At 41.0% G+C, this 23,043-nt stretch overlaps 1 protein-coding gene across 12 annotated transcripts in view; it reads left to right on the forward strand.

Annotated features, from left to right (window-relative positions):
• The window catches only part of TNRC6A (trinucleotide repeat containing adaptor 6A), a 104,624-nt gene that overhangs the window by 19,465 nt on the left and 62,116 nt on the right, over positions 1 to 23,043 (forward strand). For 11 of the 12 annotated variants that reach the window (XR_009349334.1, XM_059155170.1, XM_059155162.1 and 8 more), the window contains 2 exons: positions 7,111 to 7,198; positions 15,448 to 15,469. Coding sequence is in view for 10 of the 12 variants with exons in the window: in XM_059155170.1 (XP_059011153.1) it covers positions 7,111 to 7,198; positions 15,448 to 15,469 (110 nt within the window). In the remaining 2 variants the exon portion in view is untranslated. The remainder of the gene's footprint in view (positions 1 to 7,110; positions 7,199 to 15,447; positions 15,470 to 23,043) is intronic. The other variant, XM_059155172.1, reaches the window with a different exon arrangement.

A 23,043-nucleotide genomic window follows, 5' to 3' on the forward strand; every position in this document is an offset into this window, starting at 1 on the left:
TTATTTAAGTAATCCCTACACCCAGCATGGGATGCGAACTCACTACCCTGAGATCAGGAGTTGTATGTTCTTCTGACTTAGCCAGCCAGGAGCCCCTGACTTGCACTTTTTAAAAAACATAATAATTTCTTTAAGTAGTTGGTCCAGTTGTGAGGTTACTCTGCTATTCCTAGTTTAGGTGAGTGTTTCCTCGTGTCTTTATCTAAATTTGTATAAAGTTCACATACATATACAGAAAGCTTGAAAAAACTATGGGATAACATGTTCACATTTTTGCAATATGCTTTTCTTTTTTTTTTTTTTTTTAAAGATTTTTATTTATTTATTTGACAGAGAGAAATCACAAGTAGATGGAGAGGCAGGCAGAGAGAGAGAGAGGGAAGCAGGCTCTCTGCTAAGCAGAGAGCCCGATGCGGGACTCGATCCCAGGACTCTGAGATCATGACCTGAGCCGAAGGCAGCGGCCTAACCCACTGAGCCACCCAGGCGCCCCTGCTTTTCTTATTTTAAATAAGGAATATTCCTGGGGCTCCTGGTTGGCTGAGTCGGTGGAGTATGTGACTCTTGATCTTGGGGTTGTGGGTTTGAGCCCCATGCTGAGTGTAGTGGTAACTTAATAGTAAAATCTTTAAAAAATTTTTAAAGATTTAGTAAAATAGTAAAATTTTTAAAAAAAAATTTATGAAAAGGAACTTGTTTTCTTATCAATAAACAAATCAGTTCCTTTTCAATACAACATGCTATGCTATGCCATAGAAGAATCATTTCTTTATTGATGGACATTCTGTTTTTCTGCTTTCCAGCCCTTGTGGACATTGCAGTGAAGTATGATGGGCACATGGCCTTGCGTTCTAGGGATTTATTGCTGTCAGATAACATTCTGCAGAATGGGGTGGCTGGCTAGAATGTGTATAAATTCAGTTGTTAAAATTCTTACCACAGTACTTCCCAACAAATTGTAGTAGTTTTCCACTGGCAGTGTAAAATGTGAGAAAGAACCTTTTAACTCTCATTGTTGCCAGATATTATTACTCTTGAACATTTTACCAGTAAAATTAGTTAAAAAAAAAAAAAGAAGAAGAAGAAGAAAAAGGGTATAACATTATAGTTTCACCTTTTTTTTTTTTTTTAAGATTTTATTTGTCTGACGCAGAGATCACAAGTAGGCAGAGAGAGAGGGGGAACAGGCTCCCTGCTGAGCAGAGAGTCTGATGCGGGGCTTGATCCCAGGATCCTGAAATCATGACCTGAGCCAAAGGCAGAGGCTTAACCCACTGAGCCACCCAGGTGCCCTATAGTTTCATCTTTTAATCTGCATTTATCAAAAAGAAAAACTAGCAGTGTCTTTAAAAAATAGTATTTTTTTTTAAATTATTAATTTTTAAAGGCTTTATTTATTTGACAGAGCACAAGTAGGGGGAGTAGCAGGCAGGGAGAGGGAGAAGCCAAAAGAAAATCTTTACTATTTTACTAAATCCTTGCTGAGCAGAGAGCCCCATGGGGGGCTCCATTCCAGGACCCTGGGATCATGACCTGAACCGAGGGCAGTCGCTTAACCGACTGAGCCAACCAGGCGCCCCACAAGTAGTATTTAGAATTTGGTTTATACTAACAAATGTAAGCTTGGTTCACTACTAGAAAATCCATCAATACAGTTAATCACATTAGCCATCAAAAGATGGAAATCATTTAACCATTTCAGTTGCCACAGGCAAGAAATCTAACAAAATATAGCATGCACCCATGACCAAATCTCCCAGCAAACGAGAAACTGAGAATAGTCTTTTACTTTTTAAATATTAAAACCTACTTATTTAATATTAATGCTTGAAAATTTTTTAAATATTTAATTATTTTTAAAGATTTTACTTATTTATTTGAGAGAGAGCGCGCGCGAGCACAAGCCGGGGGTGGGGGTAGAGGGAGAAGCAGACTACCCACCCGGTGAGGACCCTGACACTGGGACTTGATCACAGGACCCTGAGATCATGACCTGAGCTGAAGGCAGGTACTTAAACTACTGAGCCCCGCAGGCTCCCCGAATATTTCATTTTTCAATGCTATCATTCACAGATGAATCAGAAATGAAAGTATGTGAAAAGGTTTGTACAGTGAGAGCCTTCCTCCCATCCGCCACCGGCCTAGTTCCTCCCTTCTCCTCCCCACAGTTACTGTTTGTTCTTAGGTGTTCCTTCACAGTCATTTTGTACACATACAGGGAAACGAGGGTGCATATCCTCTCTCTCGCTTTTTACACAGACCATAGCATACTGTGTAGGCCATAGCATACTGTGTACTCTGTCATGCACCTGGCATTTCCATGATGAGTTTTCCCTCGAGGACAAACATTTTTGCTCGTTTCTGGTACCATTCGAGCTTTCCTATTTCTCTCTTTTTTTAAGCTGTTGAACTCCTCAGATGTGGGACCTTACAGCCATTTGCTAGTTGTATCTCCCACAGACATTCATGAAATAAATGTTGTAGTTAAGTGCACTCTCTCTCTCTTTGTTTTTTTAAGATTTTATTTATTTATTTGACAGACACAGCAAGAGAGGGAACACAAGCAGGGGGAGTTGAAGAGGGAGAAGCAGGCCTCCCACTGAGCAGGGAGCCCGGCGCAGGGCTCTATCCCAGAATCCTGGGATCATGACCTGAGCCAAAGGCAGACACTTAATGACTGAGCCAGTTGCTCTTTTAAAGATTTTATTTATTTATTTGACAGACAGAGAACACAAGTAGGCAGAGAGGCAGGCAGAGAGAGAGAGAGAGAAGCAGGCTCTGCTCTGAGCAGAGAGCCTGATGTGGGGCTCGATCCCAGGACCCTGGGGTCATGACCAGAGCCGAAGGCAGAGGCTTTAACCCACTGAGCTACCCAGGCGCCCTGCAGTTGCTCTTTTAAAGATCACTAGTACCTGATTCCCTCTTCAGACCAGTCGGGTTCAGTCTTTGTCTTTGATTTTTTTTTTTTTTTCCGGTTCTTGCTCCTGTCACACAGCCATGATTCTTGAAAATCTAATACTTTGTCTTTCCTGCTGTACATTTTAAGTGTTCTTATAAAAGGTAGAAGGATATAAGGAAAGGATTGTGGAGGCATACAGTCTGGGGAAAAGGTACATTGTAAGGAAGAAGATAAAGCAGTTAATCTGTCTAAGGCCAAAGGATTTATTCTCTGTGTCTCCTAAAAGGAGCTAGTACTTTACTGTGGGAGGTTTCATGCTCTAGAGGAAAGACCAGGACATTGAGAGCCTTGATTTGAATTTTATCTCTACCCTGTACTAGCTGTATGACCTTGGACAATTAATTTCGCTTTCCTGTGGTTCAGTCTCTTCATCAGTAAACGGGTAACATCTTTATCACTTTTTTTTTTTTAAATTTATTTATTTGTCAGAGAGAGAGAGAGAGCTCGTGAGTTCAGGCAATCAGAGTGGCAGGCAGAGGCAGAGGGAGAAGCAGGCTCCCCGCCAAGAAAGGGGCCCAATGTGGGACTCGATCCCAGAACACCGGGATCATGAGCTGAACCGAAGGCAGCTGCCCAACTGACTAAGTCACCCAGGCGTCCCACATCTTTATCGCTTTTTAAAAAGTGATAGTAAAATGGGAAAATATACATAAAGTGCCCAACATAGTCACTGGCATTTATTTATTTATTCATTCATTCGTTTATTTATTTATTTATAGAGGGAGAGAAAGGGGTGAGGGTGGGGAGGAGCAGAGAGAATCTTATTTTTCATTTTTTTAAAAGATTTTATTTATTTATTTGACAGAGAGAAATCACAAGTAGATGGATAGGCAGGGAGAGAGAGAGAGAGAGAGAGAGGTAAGCAGGCTCCCTGCCGAGCAGAGAGCCCGATGCGGGACTCGATCCCAGGACCCTGAGATCATGACCTGAGCCGAAGGCAGAGGCTTAACCCACTGAGCCACCCAGGCGCCCCTTATTTTTTATTTTTTAAGATTTTTATTTTTTTATTTGACAGAGAGAGACACAGCAAGAGAGGGAACACAGCAGGGGGAGTGGGAGGTGGAGAAACAGGCTTCCCCTGGAGCAGGGAGCCTGATGTGGGGCTCGATCTCAGAACTCTAGGATCATGACCTTAGCCGAAGGCACACACTTAGCGTCTGAGCCACCCAGGCGCTCCTGCAGAGAGAGCCTTAAGCAGGCTCTACGTTCAGCACAGAGCCTGAAACCCAGGCCTTGATCTCACAACCCTGAGATCATGACCTGGGCTGAAATCAGGAGTTGGACGCTTAACTGACTGAGCCACCCACACATTCTTAATCACTGACATTTTAATCACTTTAAAGTTTGTTCTCGTTCCTAGGTCCAGGACTTGCAGAATTGGGTACCTAATTCAAGGAATGAATGATTGCTGACTGGAATGTTGTCTTTGTGGAGCGTATGGCAAATATGATGGACCATTTAGACCTATCAGATCCATCAGCCCCTTCTTTTTCATAGATATGTAAATGATAGAGTCAGATGTCTTAAATGAATCTACTAGCATATAAATCCTGAAAGCCAGCGTTTGGGCACAGGTGGTATATTTATATATTTTTCCATTTAACTTTCTGAAGGAGAAGATGTGGGTCAGGTATGGTCAGTTGGCGGTGGTGACAGTGCTAAAGAACCAAACTTGCTGCTGTGCTTAGAGTATCAGCTGATACTGTAATAGTTCCTTGAGAGCTAATGTATTACATCTTTTAACTACTAAAGCCACCATTTTGGGCTAGGAAAATACTTGCTAACCTCATCAAAAAGCCTTCAGAATGAAATTTGAGGAGAGAGAAAAATTCCAGGTAAATAGTAAGGGAGCATGCCATAGGGTAGAATTATAGAGACAGAAAATAAGATCCGATCAAGGACCTGTGTCTAATCACAGGAGGACACGGAGAACAAACGCTGAAGATTCCTGATGTTTCTGTATCACAAGTGCCCATAAATCTTGACCAAAGTAAAGGCAGTCATGGATCCCACTGAGAACTGGTGAGAGGAGTTTTTAACTAGGCATTGAGTGCTTACTAGAGACTCTGTTAACTAAGCACCTTCATTTAATCCTAACAAAAGTGGTGCAAAGTAGAAGTACAGAAATTAATCTCCAGTTTTAAGGAGGGCACTGAGGCTGTAGAAGGTTAAGTAGTTAGAGCTAGTAATCTGCTTTTGATGGATGACATGACAATGATACAAGTTCATTTGTTTACTAATTTTACTCTTAATCATATGTGTGGCTAGCTCGGTCCCGGACTTACCCAGGATTACAGTGTGAGCGAGCTTGCTCACTCTCCTTGCCTCCCTCACACAGAAGAGGGGAGAATGAGTCATGGTTGTGGTTGGCGTGAGTCTGTTTTGCTACTCTGTTAGCCACATGGCAGTCCTACTTGGAACAAAATGACAAGGGAGTATAGCAACAATTATCTCCTTCCAGCTTCTCACTGACTTCAGCAGTCACATACTCAACCTTGCAGGATCACCGGCAGTCATCCATGATGTCACTCGGTTTGTTTTTCACTGCCTACCTGTGTGCCTCTCCGTCAGCAAGCCAGCTTCGAGTGGGATCTCATTGAGCTCCACCTTGTGGCATCCCTTGCAGTTTCCCCTGTGTTTGCTTGTCTTTCCCATTTTCTCTTCTGCATCCCCAATGTCATCTGCTTTTCAGCCTTGGTAAATTATTTGCAGTTCCCCAAATGTCTGGTTCATGTTCCTTGAACCTTGCCTTGTCTGTCTGTTATTTATAATGTTCCCTCTGGGAAGCTGCCTTGCTTCCTCAGGGCAGTTAAAAATTTTCTCTTTGTCTGTTGATTTTCATCAAGTATCTGATTTTTGGTTGTCTGTTGATATTGTGGATGAAGGTTTAGGTTCTTGAATCTAGGGTTATTAATGTAGGTAACTGAAGTGAGTCTCCTCTTAACTTTTCTTCGAAGTTTCCTCATTCCTTAGAGGCTCTACCTTGACCAGAAAGGCTGGGACTGAGTTCTGTGTCTGAGAAGTATGGTGATTGGCAGGCTTTAGTCTAGGGTGTGATGGAGGAGAATGGTGGTAGTTTCCAATAAAGAGGACTTGATCTGGGGCACCAGACCTCTTGCAGGAGCCCTGCCTGCCTCCTGCCTAGGTTTTGTTTCTTTAGAGAGTGTTTCTTTGGTTTTAGGCAGGATTCAAGTGTAGCTGCTGTGTGTAGCCATGTAGTCTTGGGGATGGAAAGTGGCTAGGAGGAGTTGAATAGCTGTGGCCTTTCTATTCCTTCGGCAGTCTTTTTGCTCCGTGTCTATTTCTGCTCTCCTAGCTCTGTTGGAGCCTCTCTAGAGCTCTGTCAGAGGGTGGCACATACATCCATTCAAGACTTTTCTTGTGTTTATTCTTGGGTTGTAGCTTTCTTTGCTCTTGATTATGCCTCAGCTGGGAAGAGATGTATATTACCTTGTTTCCTTTCATTTCAGTGAGGTGGAGTGGAAAAGAAGAGGCAGACCCATTTACTCAGCCTGTCTATCATTTTGAAATCCTGAACCAGGGGTTCTGTTGACAACTTTCAGCATTTGTTATTTTAAGAATTGAAACAAACTTATATAATGAGTGTATTATTGATTCCCATGTACTGAAAGAATAGTTTGGAATATTTATGGGCTATGAAATTACAGTAAAGCTGAACTACATGATCTTTTTATGAATAACTTGTGTTTAAAAAATAGTTAAGCTTTTTAGGGCAAGGAAAGCCAACAGTACCCCAGATACCTGGGCAGAGAGGATGGTGGGGAGGTCTGAGGCATTGCTACTAGCTGCTGATTGATAGTTGGGGCCAGAAGCAAGGTAACTCTGGCTCACACAGTGTTTACATTCTAGAATCAGAGAGTATAGCTTGTTTCCCAGAGTAAAATTTGCTAATTTTAGGTTGTCTTCCATGACATAACATGAAGCTCAAAGCTCTGCTACTTTGACTTTCTAAAGCAGAGTACTAAGTAGTGTCTCCAGAGTTAGATGGAGATTGCAAGCTGGGTTTTATTTTGATGAATGATAGAGTAATTTGCCATGTCTTCTAATAAGAGTGAAAATGAATCTGTATGCAACATTATTTTTATTTCTTAATACATTTTGGGAACGTTAATTGCAACTGTGTGGTTCAGGGATTTAGTGCAAGAAGAAGAACAGTTGATGGAAGAAAAGAAAAAGAAAAAAGACGACAAGAAAAAGAAGGAAGCTGCTCAAAAGAAGGTAGTATATATGTATCAACTATCTATGTTAAGCAGTCTAAACAGATTTAAAAAGAAAACTACTCTAATTGGAGTTTTTAAAAGCATTTGATTGAATGTTTTAATTTCAGTGGAGATTCAGTTTAATATTTAATGTTTTTGATTATGCGTATATAGTAACTTGCCAAGTATATACAATTTAATGCATAGTTATTTAATCTTGCCGGTAGTTTTTTCAAAGGTAAGTGGTTTATACAGGTCTTTATCTTTCAATCAGCTCTTCCTAGGTTTTCATAATATATGCATCTCTCTATATGTGAGAAGAGCGAGCAATTTGCAGCTGCATTGAAATCTGGCTCTCCCACAGGGCGTGCTACATGGTGTGTCCTTCAGCTTTGTTTAGCCTTTCTGGGCCTTAGTTTCCTTATGTTTTGTCATAGGAGAATTTAATTAAATGAGATAACGTAATACACATAATGCACGTAATAGGAAATAAAGTGTCCGTTTCCCTTCTACTTTCTGTTTAGTACCTGGGCTGATTTCAAGAATTTGCTGCTTACAGTAAGATATTTGAAAATAAGCCTAAGACATAATTTGCTGCAGAAGATCTCTAGCCCCATCCACTGTCAGAAATTGTTAACCAAAACAGTACAAATCATAGAAAAGGAAAGATTATGTTCATAATTATAAAGTTTTTTTGTTTTTGTTTTTTTATAAATTAACAATCCTGATGACAGTGCTGGGCACTCATCTCCTACTGTATCAACATTTCAAGGACCTTAAAAATGTTCTAAATGACCCAGTGAATTCACTGTTCCACTTCTGTATCAATGGCAGTTCTGACTTTAATTTCTGACCTACACTTCTTATGTGCCAGGCGCTGTATTACAGCTGTACACTTTTCTTCACATTATTTAATAGGGAAAAACACAGCGTCCAAATCTGTGGTAGGTGGGGAGCTGTTGAAGACAGGGAACTGCTTGACTCAGCTGGAGTGGGACCATCGGAAGGGAAAATTTTCTTAGAGTAGAAATTAGCCAAGTGAACAAGGAGTGGAATAGAAAGGGATTCCACACAGAGTAAAATCCGCAGCCTCCGCAGCCGGCGCCACAGCCTTACAGGAGTATGGGTTTTGATTGGTGGGAGTGGGACGCCGAGGGCAGAAGTGTCAGGATGAGACTGCAGAGGATTGGTGTTGGCCGTGGACTCTTCTCCTGGTTTCAGCCATTGAGTGTTGGGGAAAACACCAAAGACATTTCAGTAGACTGGTGTAAAAGTTTGTGCTTGGGAATGTATGTCTTAGCAAGACGTGGGCTTGAATTGGAAGAAGTAGAAATTAGAGGCTCAGATGCTGGTGCAGGGACCGGCAAGAACCCACAGAGTTTGTTGGGAGAGTGTGAAGGGGGAGTGACTTCCGTTGATGCTTCCATTTCAGATTGAGTGACAGGAGTACATCTTGGGAGGAGTTAACCAGGTAAGGGAATAGAAAGGGATAAAGAAAATTTCCTCCTGGAGTGCTGAGCTGACAGCGTGACCAGCAAGTACTTACAGGGTGGGAGGTGGGGGGCACTGGACGATCGTAAGGGTAGAGGTGATAGGTGGCCCTAGCCTTTAGCCTTTTGCTTGCTCTCAGGAGTGACTGGGAGGGATGCATTGTCATAGTCAGGGTTTAGAATAGGTTTCTAGTATAGAGTTTTGGCACTGATGATGCCATAGACCTTTGTCAGAGGCATGTTGGTACAGGCTGGTCTTTGCAGTGTGATCAGTCTTTAGCTGGGATTTGTGGTGCAGAAAAAATTGTATCCTCTGTAAGTTAAGGTTGGGGGAGGCTTATGAAACTCTTGGTCTGTGCTGTGAAGGCGATTTACTGACTGAAGAGAGCTTCTAAGAAACTTCAGAGACTTGTTGAAGAAGATGCTTAGGTGTACTTTATGTAGAAACGGTGGGTGGTTTGGCAAGCATCTGAGTGTTGTGTTAGCCGGTTGATCCTTGCTTCTAAGGAATTCCGTATGTAGCTTGAAAGTTAGGATGTCTGCGAAAGGCTAGAGAAGAAGCCTAAGGTACTATATAATGAAGTCTGTTTATTTAGGATTTACCCTATTTACTGAGAAAGTTTTGAGAAAGGGAGGTCATTGCTCAAATGATTTCTTTAAAAGTTACATTTTTAAAATGTGTGATGTGAGTAAATTTTTTAAGGTTGTAACATACACCAATAATGGCTGTAATTGCCAAGGTTCGTCTTTATATTTTCTGATAACTAAATCTCTGACTCACCAAGTCAGTGTCTTTAACATGTGAATGATGACTTTGTGCCATTTAGCCTCGCACCAGATCTGAAATGACAGCTTTTTATACTCTCCCACTCCAACTCTGCCTCACCCGGTTCCAGTCTCTCACCTTAACCATGTCCTACTGGAATCATCACAGAGGCTTAGGGATAACGGGGAGTGTTTTCTTCTTTTGCTAGATCCTGTCTATCCTTTAGACACAGGAATATTTAACCACTGAACACAATATATATATTTTTTATTTTTTAAAGATTTTATTTACTTGTTTGAGAGAGAGCAAGCACAAATTGGGGTGGGGAGGGACAGAAGGAGAAGCAGACTCTCAGCTGAGCAGGGAGCTGCCTGTGGGGCTCCATCCCCTGACCCTGAGATCATGACCTGAGCTATAGGCAGAGGCTTAACTGACAGAGCCACCCAGGCACCCTGGCCACTGAACACAATATAAAGGAAGTTTAATGCTTCTAATAAATATTAAGTGTAGTAGAGTAGACTGCTACTGTAAATAAGAGTGTTCTTCAAATTCCAAATAATCAGCTTACAACTGAATTTGAGTAACACACTTTGGTGTAGCAAGGACAGCTGGTATTTCTATAGGTTGTTACCAAATAGCTATTAAAAAAACAAAACAAGAAAGAATCCCAAGGTGGCACACTTACAGCCCATATGAAAGATTGTGAGTCACAAGAGTTTTAAGACAAGTTTCCTCAAGCTTGTTTTTTGTCTGTAGTAGGAGCCAGCAGGTGTATGCGGGTAGGTGGCAGACATCTACATAAGACAGGTAGGCAGGCCCATTTATACGAATGTTGGAACATAAACTCACTACAGTAAAAACAATCTGCAGGTTTCATGTAATGTATGCACATGTTAAAAACCTATATATTTTTATTCCTGAAAAATATTTCAGGTAACTATCTGTTCTGATCTATTCATTTCAGATAGAAAGAAGTCAAGCATTAACATAAGTTGAAGAGGCCAACCAAACCATGGTTTGGTTTTGTCAGGGTGACAGAACTAGGAATAGGATGGGAAGCTGATTAGACCCCAACCACCCACCCTGCCCGGCACTTTTCCAAAATTAGGTGCCATGCCATGGTGTTGTCCTTTGTACTTTTTTTTTTTTTTTAAGATTTTGTTTTTGAGTAATCTCTACACTGCATCTAGGGATTGATTTTACAACACCAAGATTCAGAGTCGCACATTCCACCAACTGAGCCAGCTGGGTGCCCCTGTCTATTCTTTATACTTTCTGCTTTAGTTTTCACAACCTAAAGGTGAACTTTTTTTTTTTTTTTTAAAGATTTTATTTATTTGTCAGAGAGAGAGAGAGAGGGAGAGAGAGCGAGCACAGGCAGACAGAATGGCAGGCAGAGGCAGAGGGAGAAGCAGGCTCCCTGCCGAGCAAGGAGCCCGATGTGGGACTCGATCCCCGGACGCTGGGATCATGACCTGAGCCGAAGGCAGCCGCTTAACCAACTGAGCCACCCAGGCGTCCCCTAAAGGTGAACTTTAAAGCCACAAATAATATTACCGTGGTAATTTCTGTAAGGCATTTAACAAGTCTTTTTTCTGTGTGTACAGAAGCGTGGTCCCTAGTGGCCACTTTGTATTTTTTTAAGGAATTCATATTCAGATCACAGGTTATTTTCTGTTTTAAATAAAAACCAGGTAGCACAGCTCCTTCTATAAATGATGAGACACCAGTGAGGCTCATTGTAATGTTTTTACTCTGGTAGTTTTTTGTCTCAAATATAAATTTCAAGTATCTAAATTCCTCTTTGAAGAAATTTTACATGAAAATTACAGGCTTTTCATTATATTTCAGCCGGGGCACATCTCTCACAATGAGATCAGTGACTGGACGGCTTTATTTTTAGTTCTGTGTTTTGAAAAGCTTTCTATTTCATATCTAAGAGGTCTGTTTACTTATCTCCTAATTCCAGGGCTTACGAAATAATTTGTTACAGTATGGGAATGTAGTTTCTGCACTTAAAAAGGGCAACAGAGGGGGCACCTGGGTGGCTCAGTGGGTTAGGCCGCTGCCTTCGGCTCAGGTCATGATCTCAGAGTCCTGGGATCGAGTCCCACATCGGGCTCCCTGCTCAGCAGAGAGCCTGCTTCCCTCTCTCTCTCTCTGCCTGCCTCTCCATCTACTTGTGATTTCTCTCTGTCAAATAAATAGATAAAATCTTTAAAAAAAAGGGGGGGGGGGCAACAGAGGTACCAGTAGCTTGTTAATCTCCAGGTTCTGTTTTTAGAAGAAATTTGTAGAAGGAATCTTGAGAGAAATGTAATGAAGGGAAAAGGAGGTTGAGAAATAGGTTAATTATAGAGGGATAATTTAGTATAACCTTTACTTTAAGCATGTAATTGTAGTTCCTAGAAAGCATATAATGGTTGAGGGGCCGGAGGGAAGCAACAGTACAAACAGGGATCGTTTAGGGTTCAGAATGTTTGAAGTCAGTGTTCATGACTATTTTTGTTACTGTGTTAGGAGCGGAGGGGATTGTTACAGGCTTTGTGGGTTTAAATGTACTCAGTTTGGGTTTAAGTGAGACTACGTTATAGAAAACCTCCAACTTTCAGTCCCCTTCTCAGAAATTTTACTGTCAGTCATCATGTCTCCCAAAGTCCATGTTGTCGTGAGGATCCTATTCAGCAGCGCAATGAGTGAAAGTTTCTCAGTAGCCTGGGTGGTTAACATAGTCAGGCCTAGAGCAGGGCAGTCAAGTGTTCACAGGATTTCAGTTGACTAGTCTCCACTTGGTCTCGGTTCCCTTTTTTTAAAAAAAAAAAAAAACAAAAAACCCAACACTGTATATAGCGGGCCTGAGGTTTAGGCTGAGTGCTGCTTGTGAAGAAATCCTAGAAAAGCTATCTGACCCCTATTTATCTCATTTAAAGTAGGCCATCAATTCTTTTTTCCTGATGTTAGTTTGTAATACCTGGCACTGTGAAGATACGGTAGATGATTAGGAAAAGAGAAAAAAAAAACTGGACTTGGGAACCTGGAGTGTGTTTGAGTTGGGCCATTTCCTAGAGTGAAAGGACTGAGCCAGGGTACTGGCCATCGCGGTTGGTGACAGCCGCAGTGGCTAAGACCTCTTGCGTGCTTCCTGTGTGCCCGGCGGGTCCTTAAGGGCCACTCTCCCCCCAGCTCTTCATGATTTAGATCCTTCTAGGCTCACAACAGCTCTGGGGGAGGTGTTTTTGTTCCTGTCCTACAGATGAGGAAACTTCGGTTTAGAGAAGTTAATTTTAGTCAAGGTCACATCAGGTGTTAAATGGTGGAGCCAGGATTCAGAGTCCGACTTCAGACACTGAGCTCTTAGGCAGTCAGGTTTAGTAGAGAGCTTAGGGGAAAATGGTGTGGAGTCGGACAGAAAAGGTGGCATATTGTGTGTTTGCCGCTTGTCTAATAGCTTCCTTCATGAAGTGAGGCGGTTGTAGTAGTTGCTTGTGGAATCACAGCTCAGGCTTTTTTTTTTCTTTTTCTTTCTTTTTTTTTTGATAGTAAGCAGGCTCTGTGCCCAACATGGGGCTCAGACTCATGACCCCGAAATCAAGAGGTGGATGCTCCACCGACTGAGCCACCCAGGCGCCTCTGTTTTTTGTTTTTGTTTTTAAGAAAAAGATACTCAATATGGAAAAATTTTTATAGATGTGACAGAATCCTTTAATTCTGTTACACAAGAGGGTCTACAGTGAGAATCTCACATTTGAGTAATACTGTAAAGAAAAAATCTTCCTGTGTTGTACTTGAGCCCCATAATAGCCCTGAATGATAAGTAGTCATCTCCCAAAACTCCCATTTAAGGAATTGGGAAACCGAGACCCAAAGGGTTTGAATGACAAGGTCATGTAAAAGTAAAAAGGAAATTTGAACTTAGTTTTAACATATTTTATATAAGCAAATATATATAAAACATTACTATTCTAACAAGTAATCAGTATCAAATATTATTAATGATAGTTTACCTTTTTTTAAGTAACAAAAAGTACAAAACTGCTATTTTACACAAAGCAGTTTAGACTCGGTTTACTTCAGGGGTCAGTAGCCACATGTGGACAGGGCTGCCATTTTGAACAGTGTAGACAAACAGACACTCATAAAATCATTGATCCTGTTAGGAAAATTATCTTTTGAACAGTTTTGAGTAGTATGCTAGGTTCCTGGACCAACCCACAAAGCCTTATTTTAAAGAAGTGGCACTTGCTGAGTTCTGTTTCCTCTTAATCAGTCAGAAGCTCTTGGGTTCTGTTAAATTCCTTCAGTATATTCGTCAGTATTCGGACGGGCAGACACCTTTAGATGTCTTCTCTGTGTCATTCTCTGTGGATGACAGAGTACTGAATGAGTAGACTGTTGTTCTGAAGCAATGTGGACTTGTTTTGGAGTTGTTTTTCTGGAGGAGTTGGAGACTACATATCCTCTATGTTAAGGCCAGTGAAAGCAGTACTGTCTATCTTGGGGATACTGTGATCAAGGCTTCTGTGTATTGTAACTTAGTTTCCGTTGGAAGTAAACTGTGGAAGAGACTAGAAAAGAGTTAAAAAAAAAAAAAAGATTTTCAGCATATAAAATAATTTTTGTACTGTAATGTTTTGGCTTCAGAAAATTATGTATTTTATTGTTTGCCATGGTACTTCTCATAATGTATTCATATACCAAGGTCTCTCTAATAAAACTGATCATCTACCATCAGATTTTAAAAACAATTTCTCCAGAAGTAAAATAAGTGTTCTAGCTGGTTATCTGGTCTTTTGCCATTGTCCTTCCATCAGTTTTTTTTTGTTTTTGTTTTTGTTTTTTTAATTTTTAATCCATATGAAGTAAAAGATGGGCCTCCATTATTTAGCATAACACTAGTGCTCTAAAACTTGGTAAAGTTGCTCACTGTCTGGACTGACTCTGGCTCACTAGGGAAAGACTGTTTGGTAGGGCTTGAGGATTAGGGTAATTGCCATAGAGTCCTTCACCATCTAGTTCTATAATGGTCAAATTCAATAAATGCTATTTTAGGTAACAATAATTTAATATGAGTAAGAAAAATTATTGTGCCCCATGGCACTTAAGGAAAGCTTTATCTTTACTTAGGAACAATTCCTGGTTATTGGCTACGAATTATTCAGTCTTTCCTCACCTCCCTGCCTGTCCCTTTATCTTTTATTTTTAGGACTCCCATGCAATTGGCCTTAACTAAAAAGTTGATTTATGCTTGTGGCCTCTGTCTTTAATCTGTTCTTTCTTTGTGGGGCCCTTGAAGTTTGAGTGAGGTATCTTGAGGCAGCTCTGCTCTTACTATGTCAGAGACGGTGGACAATGGGGCAAATATGGCAAAGCAGGGTTGGCGTCAGTTCGGCTTCTGAACACAGTAATTTTAATGAATTATCAGATGTGTCAGAAGTGACAGATATGTTTGAAATTTTTTCCCCACTCAAAAATACTTAAAAGTTAACTACGTTTAACTGAAAGAGCAGCCTAACCTCCAGGAGTTAAATTTATTACTGATTTGACCAAGTGGTTATATTCAGCTTTTCTTCCAGAAAACTTAATTTTTTTTATCATTTGAAATAAGAATTTTTGAAACCATTTAAACTTATGCAAAACTCAATGGATCCATTAAATGTTAGAGGTGACAGTTATAGGAAATTCATTTAAAAATCAAATAATGAGAAATGTGCAGTGCCATTTTTTTATTATTAAATGTCATTCAATGATGTCTTCTCTGATCTGTATCTAAAGAAACATTTCAAACATTCTTTATTAATAAACATTGTATCAGGGACAATGGGGCACATCTGTGGGAAAAGCATGCTTTCTTTGCATATCTTTTCCTGTGCAGTTCACCTAAATGACAAATTCCTTATTTAATAAAAGTGTATATGTCTTATATAATAGTAATATATTAACATTTTATCATAACAATCCATTTCTTTCAGTTTCATATTTACATTGTTTTTTGTTTGTTTGTTTTTATTTTAGGCCACTGAACAAAAAATCAAAGGTACGTTGTTTAAAGCTATTTTTATCTTTTTTTTTTTTTTTTTTCATTAAAGTAAGGTTGTTGATATGCATTTTTATTCACCTCCAGGATTGGGAGAGCCAAGAGCGTGAAAGAACAGAGGGGTGGGGACAGAATTCTTCGGTGACACACCTTGGAGTCATCTCTTGGGGTTAATGGTTTACTATATTACTGCTTTCAAAATATGCCACCTTGAGACCTACCTTACACTGTCTCCTAGGATGCACACCACTTCTTGACATACTCCCTTGATTTGAGTCTTTGAACGCATGCACCTTCCCTTAGTCTTCTGTGTAAAAAAGTCTTCTTATCTGGGGTTATCTCTGGGACTGTTACCTCATCCCTTGCTTTATTCCTTGGTCTCTGTAAACAGTTGTCCCCCACTCCTTCCTGGAGGCATACCGTGATACCCACTCTATATTTAATTCCTGAGAATAGTAGATTGCTAACCTGATGGTCATTTTGCCAGGCTGAGCAGCTCCCAGTACCCATCAAGCAGGAGCCTTCAGGTTGCTAAGGAACCAGGAACATCATTCCTCTCAGATCCTGAATCAGGAATTCTTCACCCTCTCAAGAGTTGACTACCTGGTAATGAAAGGTGTAGGGCTCTCAGATGCTAAACTTGTTAGGCTTGAAGATCATGAATTTTCACGTGTAGCTATATCAGAAGTACGACCTCTGCATTTGGTTGAGAAATGCAGCTCAGTACTGCCTGATTTTATTTGAGGTCAGCGTTTGTTAAAGTAACATTTATTAGCTGCAAGTGTCTAAGAGTGAACAAGAACAGTCTTAGCTTATATTTTACTGGAGAAAGTGGCAGTAGAGGGAAACACCTAAACACAGTATAGTATAATATGATTTGCTTCAGGTAGAAATGCCGTTGTTGTCCTGGAACACAGAGGAGTAACGAGTAGCTTATTTGACACAGGGGGTTAAGGAAAATCTCCTTGAGATTATGAATCTTAAAAGATGAAACAGCCAATCCAATAAGAGAGGAAATGGCAGAGGGATCAGTCAGCACGATTGAAGGTACAGAGACAAGAAATAATGTGGTGGACAGTCCTAGAGCTTTAAATATCCAGCAATGAATGGATGGGGTAGAAGAGTTTTTCTGAAGAGATAAGAAGGGGTTAGGTCAAAAGAAGGCCTTATATGCTCTGTGTACTAAGGAACTTCGACTTCTGTGTTTTAGGTAGTTAGAAGCCACTGAAGAGTTTAAGCAGAAGAGTGACATGGGTTGGTTTTTTGTTCTTTTTTAAAAGCTGTCAGACACTGTGGATGAAAGTGTTGGCTGAAAGATGGAGCAAAGAGAGGAAAGGCACTCTCTGGGCAGAGGAAGCAGGTGGACAAGAAGAGGGAATATTCAGAGAATAAGTGCGGAGATGTTGGGGGGAAGGGACAGAATGTAGGCTTGGAGGTGGGGGGATATCATTGGGCTTCATACTGGTTAGAGAAGGGAGCCAGCCTGGGTAATGTATGAAATTGGTGAATCACTATATTATACACTTGAAACTCGTGTAACACTGTGCGTGAACTATACTGGAATCAAAATAAATAAACTACCAGTTTGAGTTGTAGAAAAAGAGTGGTGAGCCAGCAAAGGTCACAGGTATAAGCTGTGCCTTAGGAGCTTCTTTGTCAGTATCGTCTAGCGTTCACCAACAGAGTGCAGCACCAGAGAGGGAGTAGGGGAATAGAAAGGGTAAAGACAATTTGAACTGAGGTCTTGGCAGCAGGGGTAGGAGACGGATGGAAGATGTAGGAGGTCTAGAATTCACAGGATTGCAACTGGTGAGATCAGAGGGGGAATCAGAGTTCAAATGTGGCTTTGAATCTGGACGCGTAAGAAAGTTTATAGGGGAGTGGAATGATGTAGGGGGCAACATTGCCAAATTAATTTGTTGGAACATGACCAAATTTCATCTTCTTCAAGCTCAGTTTTCACACACCACTCCCCTCTACAGGGATGTTAAGTTGTCCCTTTGCTCTGCTTCAAGACCAAACTCCTCTGCTTGGCTTTCAAGGCCCTCTTTAATCTGACCTCCTGTGATCTAACCAGCCTGTTGTCCCTCACTCCTTTATACTTTTCAGAGCATTCTCATCTGTTTCGTGTTCATCCCTATTTCTGTCTCTTTTTCTTAGCCAGGGAGGCCTTTTAGGCTTTCCAGACCTCACAGAGCTCATCTTCTGATGGATCACTCCAATGGCCACGGATTCTCCCTTCCCGATTTCTTAGGATGTTATGATGTATCTTAAATTTGGGCCACTTGATTATAGTCCATCTTAGAATTTCGACTGGCTCGTGGGTGTTTGTTTCTCCAGCATGATCTTTGAATGCCTGCTGTTTATATCCTTTCCAAATGTAAATCATCCTTTTACATCCGTACATAAAATATGAATGTATTTGAATCTTCTTAATTTTAAACTTGACAGAGTTCTGAGAATGTTAGGTTACTTAAATGTTTGAAAGTCACTTCAAAATGTATTGTTGCTTTGACAACTGTTTTACTTCACCCTTTTCGATGGCAGTTCCGTGATTGGCCACATTATTCTGGTGTATGAAAATGTATTTATTTTTGTGCCGTGTATAATGTCTGTGTTATCTGTGATTTGGGGTTCATGGTGATTAGAGATTACAAACTGGAAATTTGTGGGACAGGTTTGGCACACACAGTCATTACGTTTACTGAATGTTTGGTTTTGGAATAATTTATGACTTACAGAAAAGTTGAAAAGGTAGTAGGGAGTTTTCCCACATACACCTCACTCAGTTTTCCCATGATTGACATCTTGCATTTCTGTGGCACCTTTGTCAAAACTAAGAAACTGATATTGGTATTAATGGAACTCCAGACTTTATTGAGATTTCCCTGTCTTCTGTTAACTCATTTCTAAAATCCAGCACCAGATACGCAGATGCATCTAGTTGTCCTTCTCCTCGGTCTCCTCTGGTCTCCACACAGCATGTTGGTTACCCTTTACGCTTCCCATTGGCAGCATTTACCAATCAGGAGATTCTGCGTAACCAAGAATTGCAGTTTCTCCTGCAGTTTTCACGGTCCACATCACTTTTTGTCCTTGTGTAGTAGAGTCTCTATGAGGCCCGGATCTGGTAACTTCTGGCTGTCAAGTACTTGAAGGAAACAGGGCTGCTGTGACTGGGGGACTGAATTTTGAATTTTTATTAGAGTCTTTGTGATTGTCAGGAGTCTCCATCTTAGGGTTCAGACTGAGCGTGACTAGTTAGGCTGCAGCACCCTCTATGAATTCTGCGTAAATGAGCCATTCTTTCTAAGGCTACTGCCATTTCTGGTTAAATAACACTAATGTTGCTTCCGCCCAGTGGTAAGACAGTTTGTGTAAAAGTTGGGGTCTTGTAAAGTATCATAAATTAAATTCTTTTTTTTTTTAAGATTTTATTTATTTATTTGACAGAGATCACAAGCAGGCAGAGAGGCAGTCAGAGAGAGAGGAGGAAGCAGGCTCCCTGCTGAGCAGAGAGCCTGATGGCGGGGCTTGATCCCAGGACCCTGAGATCATGACCTGAGCTGAAGGCAGAGGAGGCTCAACCCACTGTGCCACTCGGGCGCCCCTTATAAATTAAATTCTTGACCAACTTTCATACATGGAGACAAGTTGATGTTTATTTCCTGGTACAGTGGATTCATAACTCATCTAATGAAAATGTGGAGCAACATAATGCGAGACAGAATGCAATTCTTGAAAGTTTTATTCTTACCTTGTGACTTGAACTTTGAAAAACTGTTAAGGAGCATGCATATTTGAATGTTTGAATATTTGAAATGCTTTAAAATGTGTATGAATATCTCCTTGAAACAGCAGGGGAGTGAAATGCTGAAAAATTTATGGTGAGGTATAGGAATAGATGGATACATTTTAAGATGTCCTGTGGCCTTACATAATGTAAAGGAAGAGAAGGAGTTAATATTCTCTCTTCAGAATGCCTTTGGGAACTTGATTAAGAAAAGTAATTTTTCAGGGCACCTGGGTGGCTCAGTCGTTAAGCATCTGCCTTCGGCTCAGGTCATGATCCTAGGGTCCTGGGATCGAGCCCCAAATAGGGCTCCCTGCTCAGTGGGAAGCCTGCTAACTCTCCCACTCTCCCTGCTTGTGTTTTCACTCTTGCTGTATCTCTGTGAAATAAGTAAATAAAATCTTTAAAAATAAATAAATAAAAAGTAAAGTAATTTTTCAAAAACTGCTTTTCAGCTCTGACACTGATTTGTTTTGAAAACATTCTCATTATACATTCCTTGCAAAAGAATAAGCACTGTTAATTTTTTTTAAAATTTTTTATTTTTTATAAACATATATTTTTATCCCCAGGGGTACAGGTCTGTGAATCACCAGGTTTACACACTTCACAGCACTCACCAAAGCACATACGCTCCCCAATGTCCATAATCCCACCCCCTTCTCCCAAAACCCCTCCCCCCAGCAACCCTCAGTTTGTTTTGTGAAGCACTGTTAATTTTTGACAGCTAATGCCTCTCTCTCTCTCTCTCTCATCCACCATTTCACTCCCTTCCCCTTCCCCCCATTTCTTCTTTCTCATGCTAGTGCTTTCTTCAGGCGATTTTATTTATTTATTTATTTATTTGAGATTTTATTTATTTATTCAACAGACAGAGATCACAGGTAGGCAGAGAGGCAGGTAGAGAGAGAGAGACGGGAGGAAGCAGGCTCCCTGCTGAGCAGAGAGCCCGGTGAGGGGCTCGATCCCAGAACCCTGGGGTCATGACTTGAGCCGAAGGCAGAGGCTTTAACCCACTGAGCCACCCAGGCGCCCCTCTTCAGGTGATTTTATAAGCAGGTTATATCCCACAGAATAACAGACCCCGGAGCTCTGAGGACAGGTGGAAGGAGGCTGAGCTGGAAACAGGAATAGAGAAGAGTGGATAAAGATTTTATTTATTTCCTGGTAATCCCATGGGGTAGCATAGCTTATTGCTGCTATTCTCTTTCTGGACTAATTAAAAATTCTTAATGAAAATTGAGTCAGCATTTAAAACACATTTTTGTTCCTTGCCACATTTGGAAGCCATTATTCTTGCTCAGTTCTTTTCTTTTTTTTTTTTAAATTCTTTCTCCGTTCTAGCCTCACAATTTTTTTTCAAAGATTTATTTTATTTATTTGAGAGAGAGAGAGAACAGCAACCAGTGGGAGAGGGCAGAGGGAGAGGGAGAGAGAATCCCAAGCAGACTCTGCGCTGAGTGTGGAGCCAGACACGGGATTCGATACCATGACCCTGAGATCGTGACCTGAGCTGAAATCAAGAGTCAGACATCCGACTGACCGCGCCACCCAGGTCCCCACAATTTTTTTTTGTCGAACATGATTTTATTGCTTAGCTCCATTGCTCCTGGGGGGTGATCAAAATATTCAAAAGCTGTTAGGTCAGGGCATGTGAAATCGTATTGGAGACATCCTGATGACTAACTTTGAGCACCTACTGTGTATCAGGCGCTGCTTTATATATACTTAATCTAATCAAGGGGAATATTCTAAATATTTAATCACTAATAATGAATGGTTACCAGTGGTTCAGAACACATACTGGAGCAGGGTCCTAGAAGTTTCATATGCTAAGAGTAATCTTTTAGCTCTTGAATTTTGGGAAATGTGTGGGACTTAGAAGGACCAGGGTGGCAGACTGGGAACTCTGAGGCTTCGTGAAATGTAGGATATTTAAAAACTAATATGGGAGTAGGCCTTCATCAGTGTGTACTAGAACAATATAAGTCTGCATCTAATCCCTTCAGCATCCTTATGAAAGGAGATAGTATCCTCACATTTAGAAGTGAAATTGAGGCTAAGAAAAATCATTTGCCTTTTGGTTATGCAGCTGGTGAGTGGCTGAGCCAGGATTTGATGACTAACTCTAGTGGGCTCTACTGCTACTTTCTTCTTGAAAACAGCGCTGTATTTACATGCAAAACAAAGTCGGAAGGCTGCGCTAGTGCTTTAATAATACTCAGTGAGTGAACTAAAACAATGCATGTTTTAAAAAGATGCCCAGAAAGATCTTTTAACAGGTTTTATGGTACTTCCCCAAGCACAGAGAAATAAAAAGTTGTATCATCAGCATAATTTTATGAATCAGGGAGCATCTGACAACTGCAATGTGTAAAGTGGTTGGCTTTTCAGGAATCATTAGAGAAAGCTCTGAAACTGTTTGCTTCATCTTTGTTGATGAAAAAGAATAATAGGAATTTTGAGGACCAAGCAAGAAGGTGATTTTCTAAAAGCTTCCTCCTGGCATCAGACCTGTACGCAGTTACAACCCGTCCCTTTTTGGAGCAAAACTAATGAAGTTTGAAATACCTTGCTCCACCTCTTTCAGGGAGATGTAAAGAGATGGACCAAACCCACATCGCCTCCGTTTCGTGCCATCTTCAGAAGGAGGGAAGAAGTACCTTCTGAGGAGCTCGGGCAAATGTGAGGCCCTCCCTTCAGCAAGCTTGCTGACGGAGAAAGCTGGAAAAGGCAGAGGACACAGTTCAGCTGTGGGGATGGGACTGAAATGACTGTTAGAGTCAAAGGAAGAAAGCATTTAGTTTGTTCCCTTCGTATTAGTAAGGAAGCAGTCTTCCGCTTTCTTTTCATCGTCACTGCCGGTATCCGCTGTGTTGTGCAGGCTCATGAGGTCATCTTGGGAAACAGAGATAAATAAAAAGTAATTGTCAGGCAATCCTTTCTTCCAAAGTTGGGATCCATAAAGTGTCCTTGTTTTTCGTTTGTTTGTTTAACATTCATGAAATATTTATTGTTTGCCGACCCATGCACAGCAGTGCATGAACGAAACCAACTCCCAAGTCCATGTCCCAACTATGCTTCATCTTTTCGTTTTACTTTAGGAGCAGTAAATATATTTACCTGTGGTCTCAGCTTTTTACTTCATAAAGTCTTAAGTCTCTCAGTCACAATCCTGTAATAATGAAATTCAGGAATGTTGGTAGCTTGACAAAGAATTCCTGTGCTGCATAAATTTTCAGAGGAGAAACTGAGGCCTAAACAGATGTGACTGGAAGTGTGTTGCCTGACACTGTTCACATAATGGCTCATGTAGGAACCGGCCTTTTTCGGGGCTGTTAGGGAAAGAGAAGGGGCTACTGTGGCTGAGGCTGAGCATCAGCTTCTGAGGCTGTCCGCCTCATAGCCCGCCTGTGACTCTGTCACACAGGTAGGGAAGTTCTGTTAGAACTGGGCCTTCTAGGCAGTGTTTTTCTCCATAATATAGAATAGAGTCATGACTTCTGTGTTATGGGCAGGTATTAAGTAATAACTGGGCAGCCTAGGTTCTGATACCAAATGTGCCATCATAGTACGTTCACTTTATGAGAAATTGTGAGGGCAGATGTGTGCTGACCTCTTGGAAGGAGAAGCAGAGTTTCTTGCTGATGTAGAATTTACTAATGGCAAACATCTTTCTTCCTATGGAAGGTGTCTTTGAGCTTTGTAACTCTCTTTGTAACTCAGCACTAACAGTAGGGGGAGAAATGGCCTTCTGCTTCCAAGGGAAATAGTAGAGGTT

The sequence above is a fragment of the Mustela lutreola genome, chromosome 17 (genome assembly GCF_030435805.1).
Source record: "Mustela lutreola isolate mMusLut2 chromosome 17, mMusLut2.pri, whole genome shotgun sequence".
NCBI lineage: Eukaryota > Metazoa > Chordata > Mammalia > Carnivora > Mustelidae > Mustela > Mustela lutreola.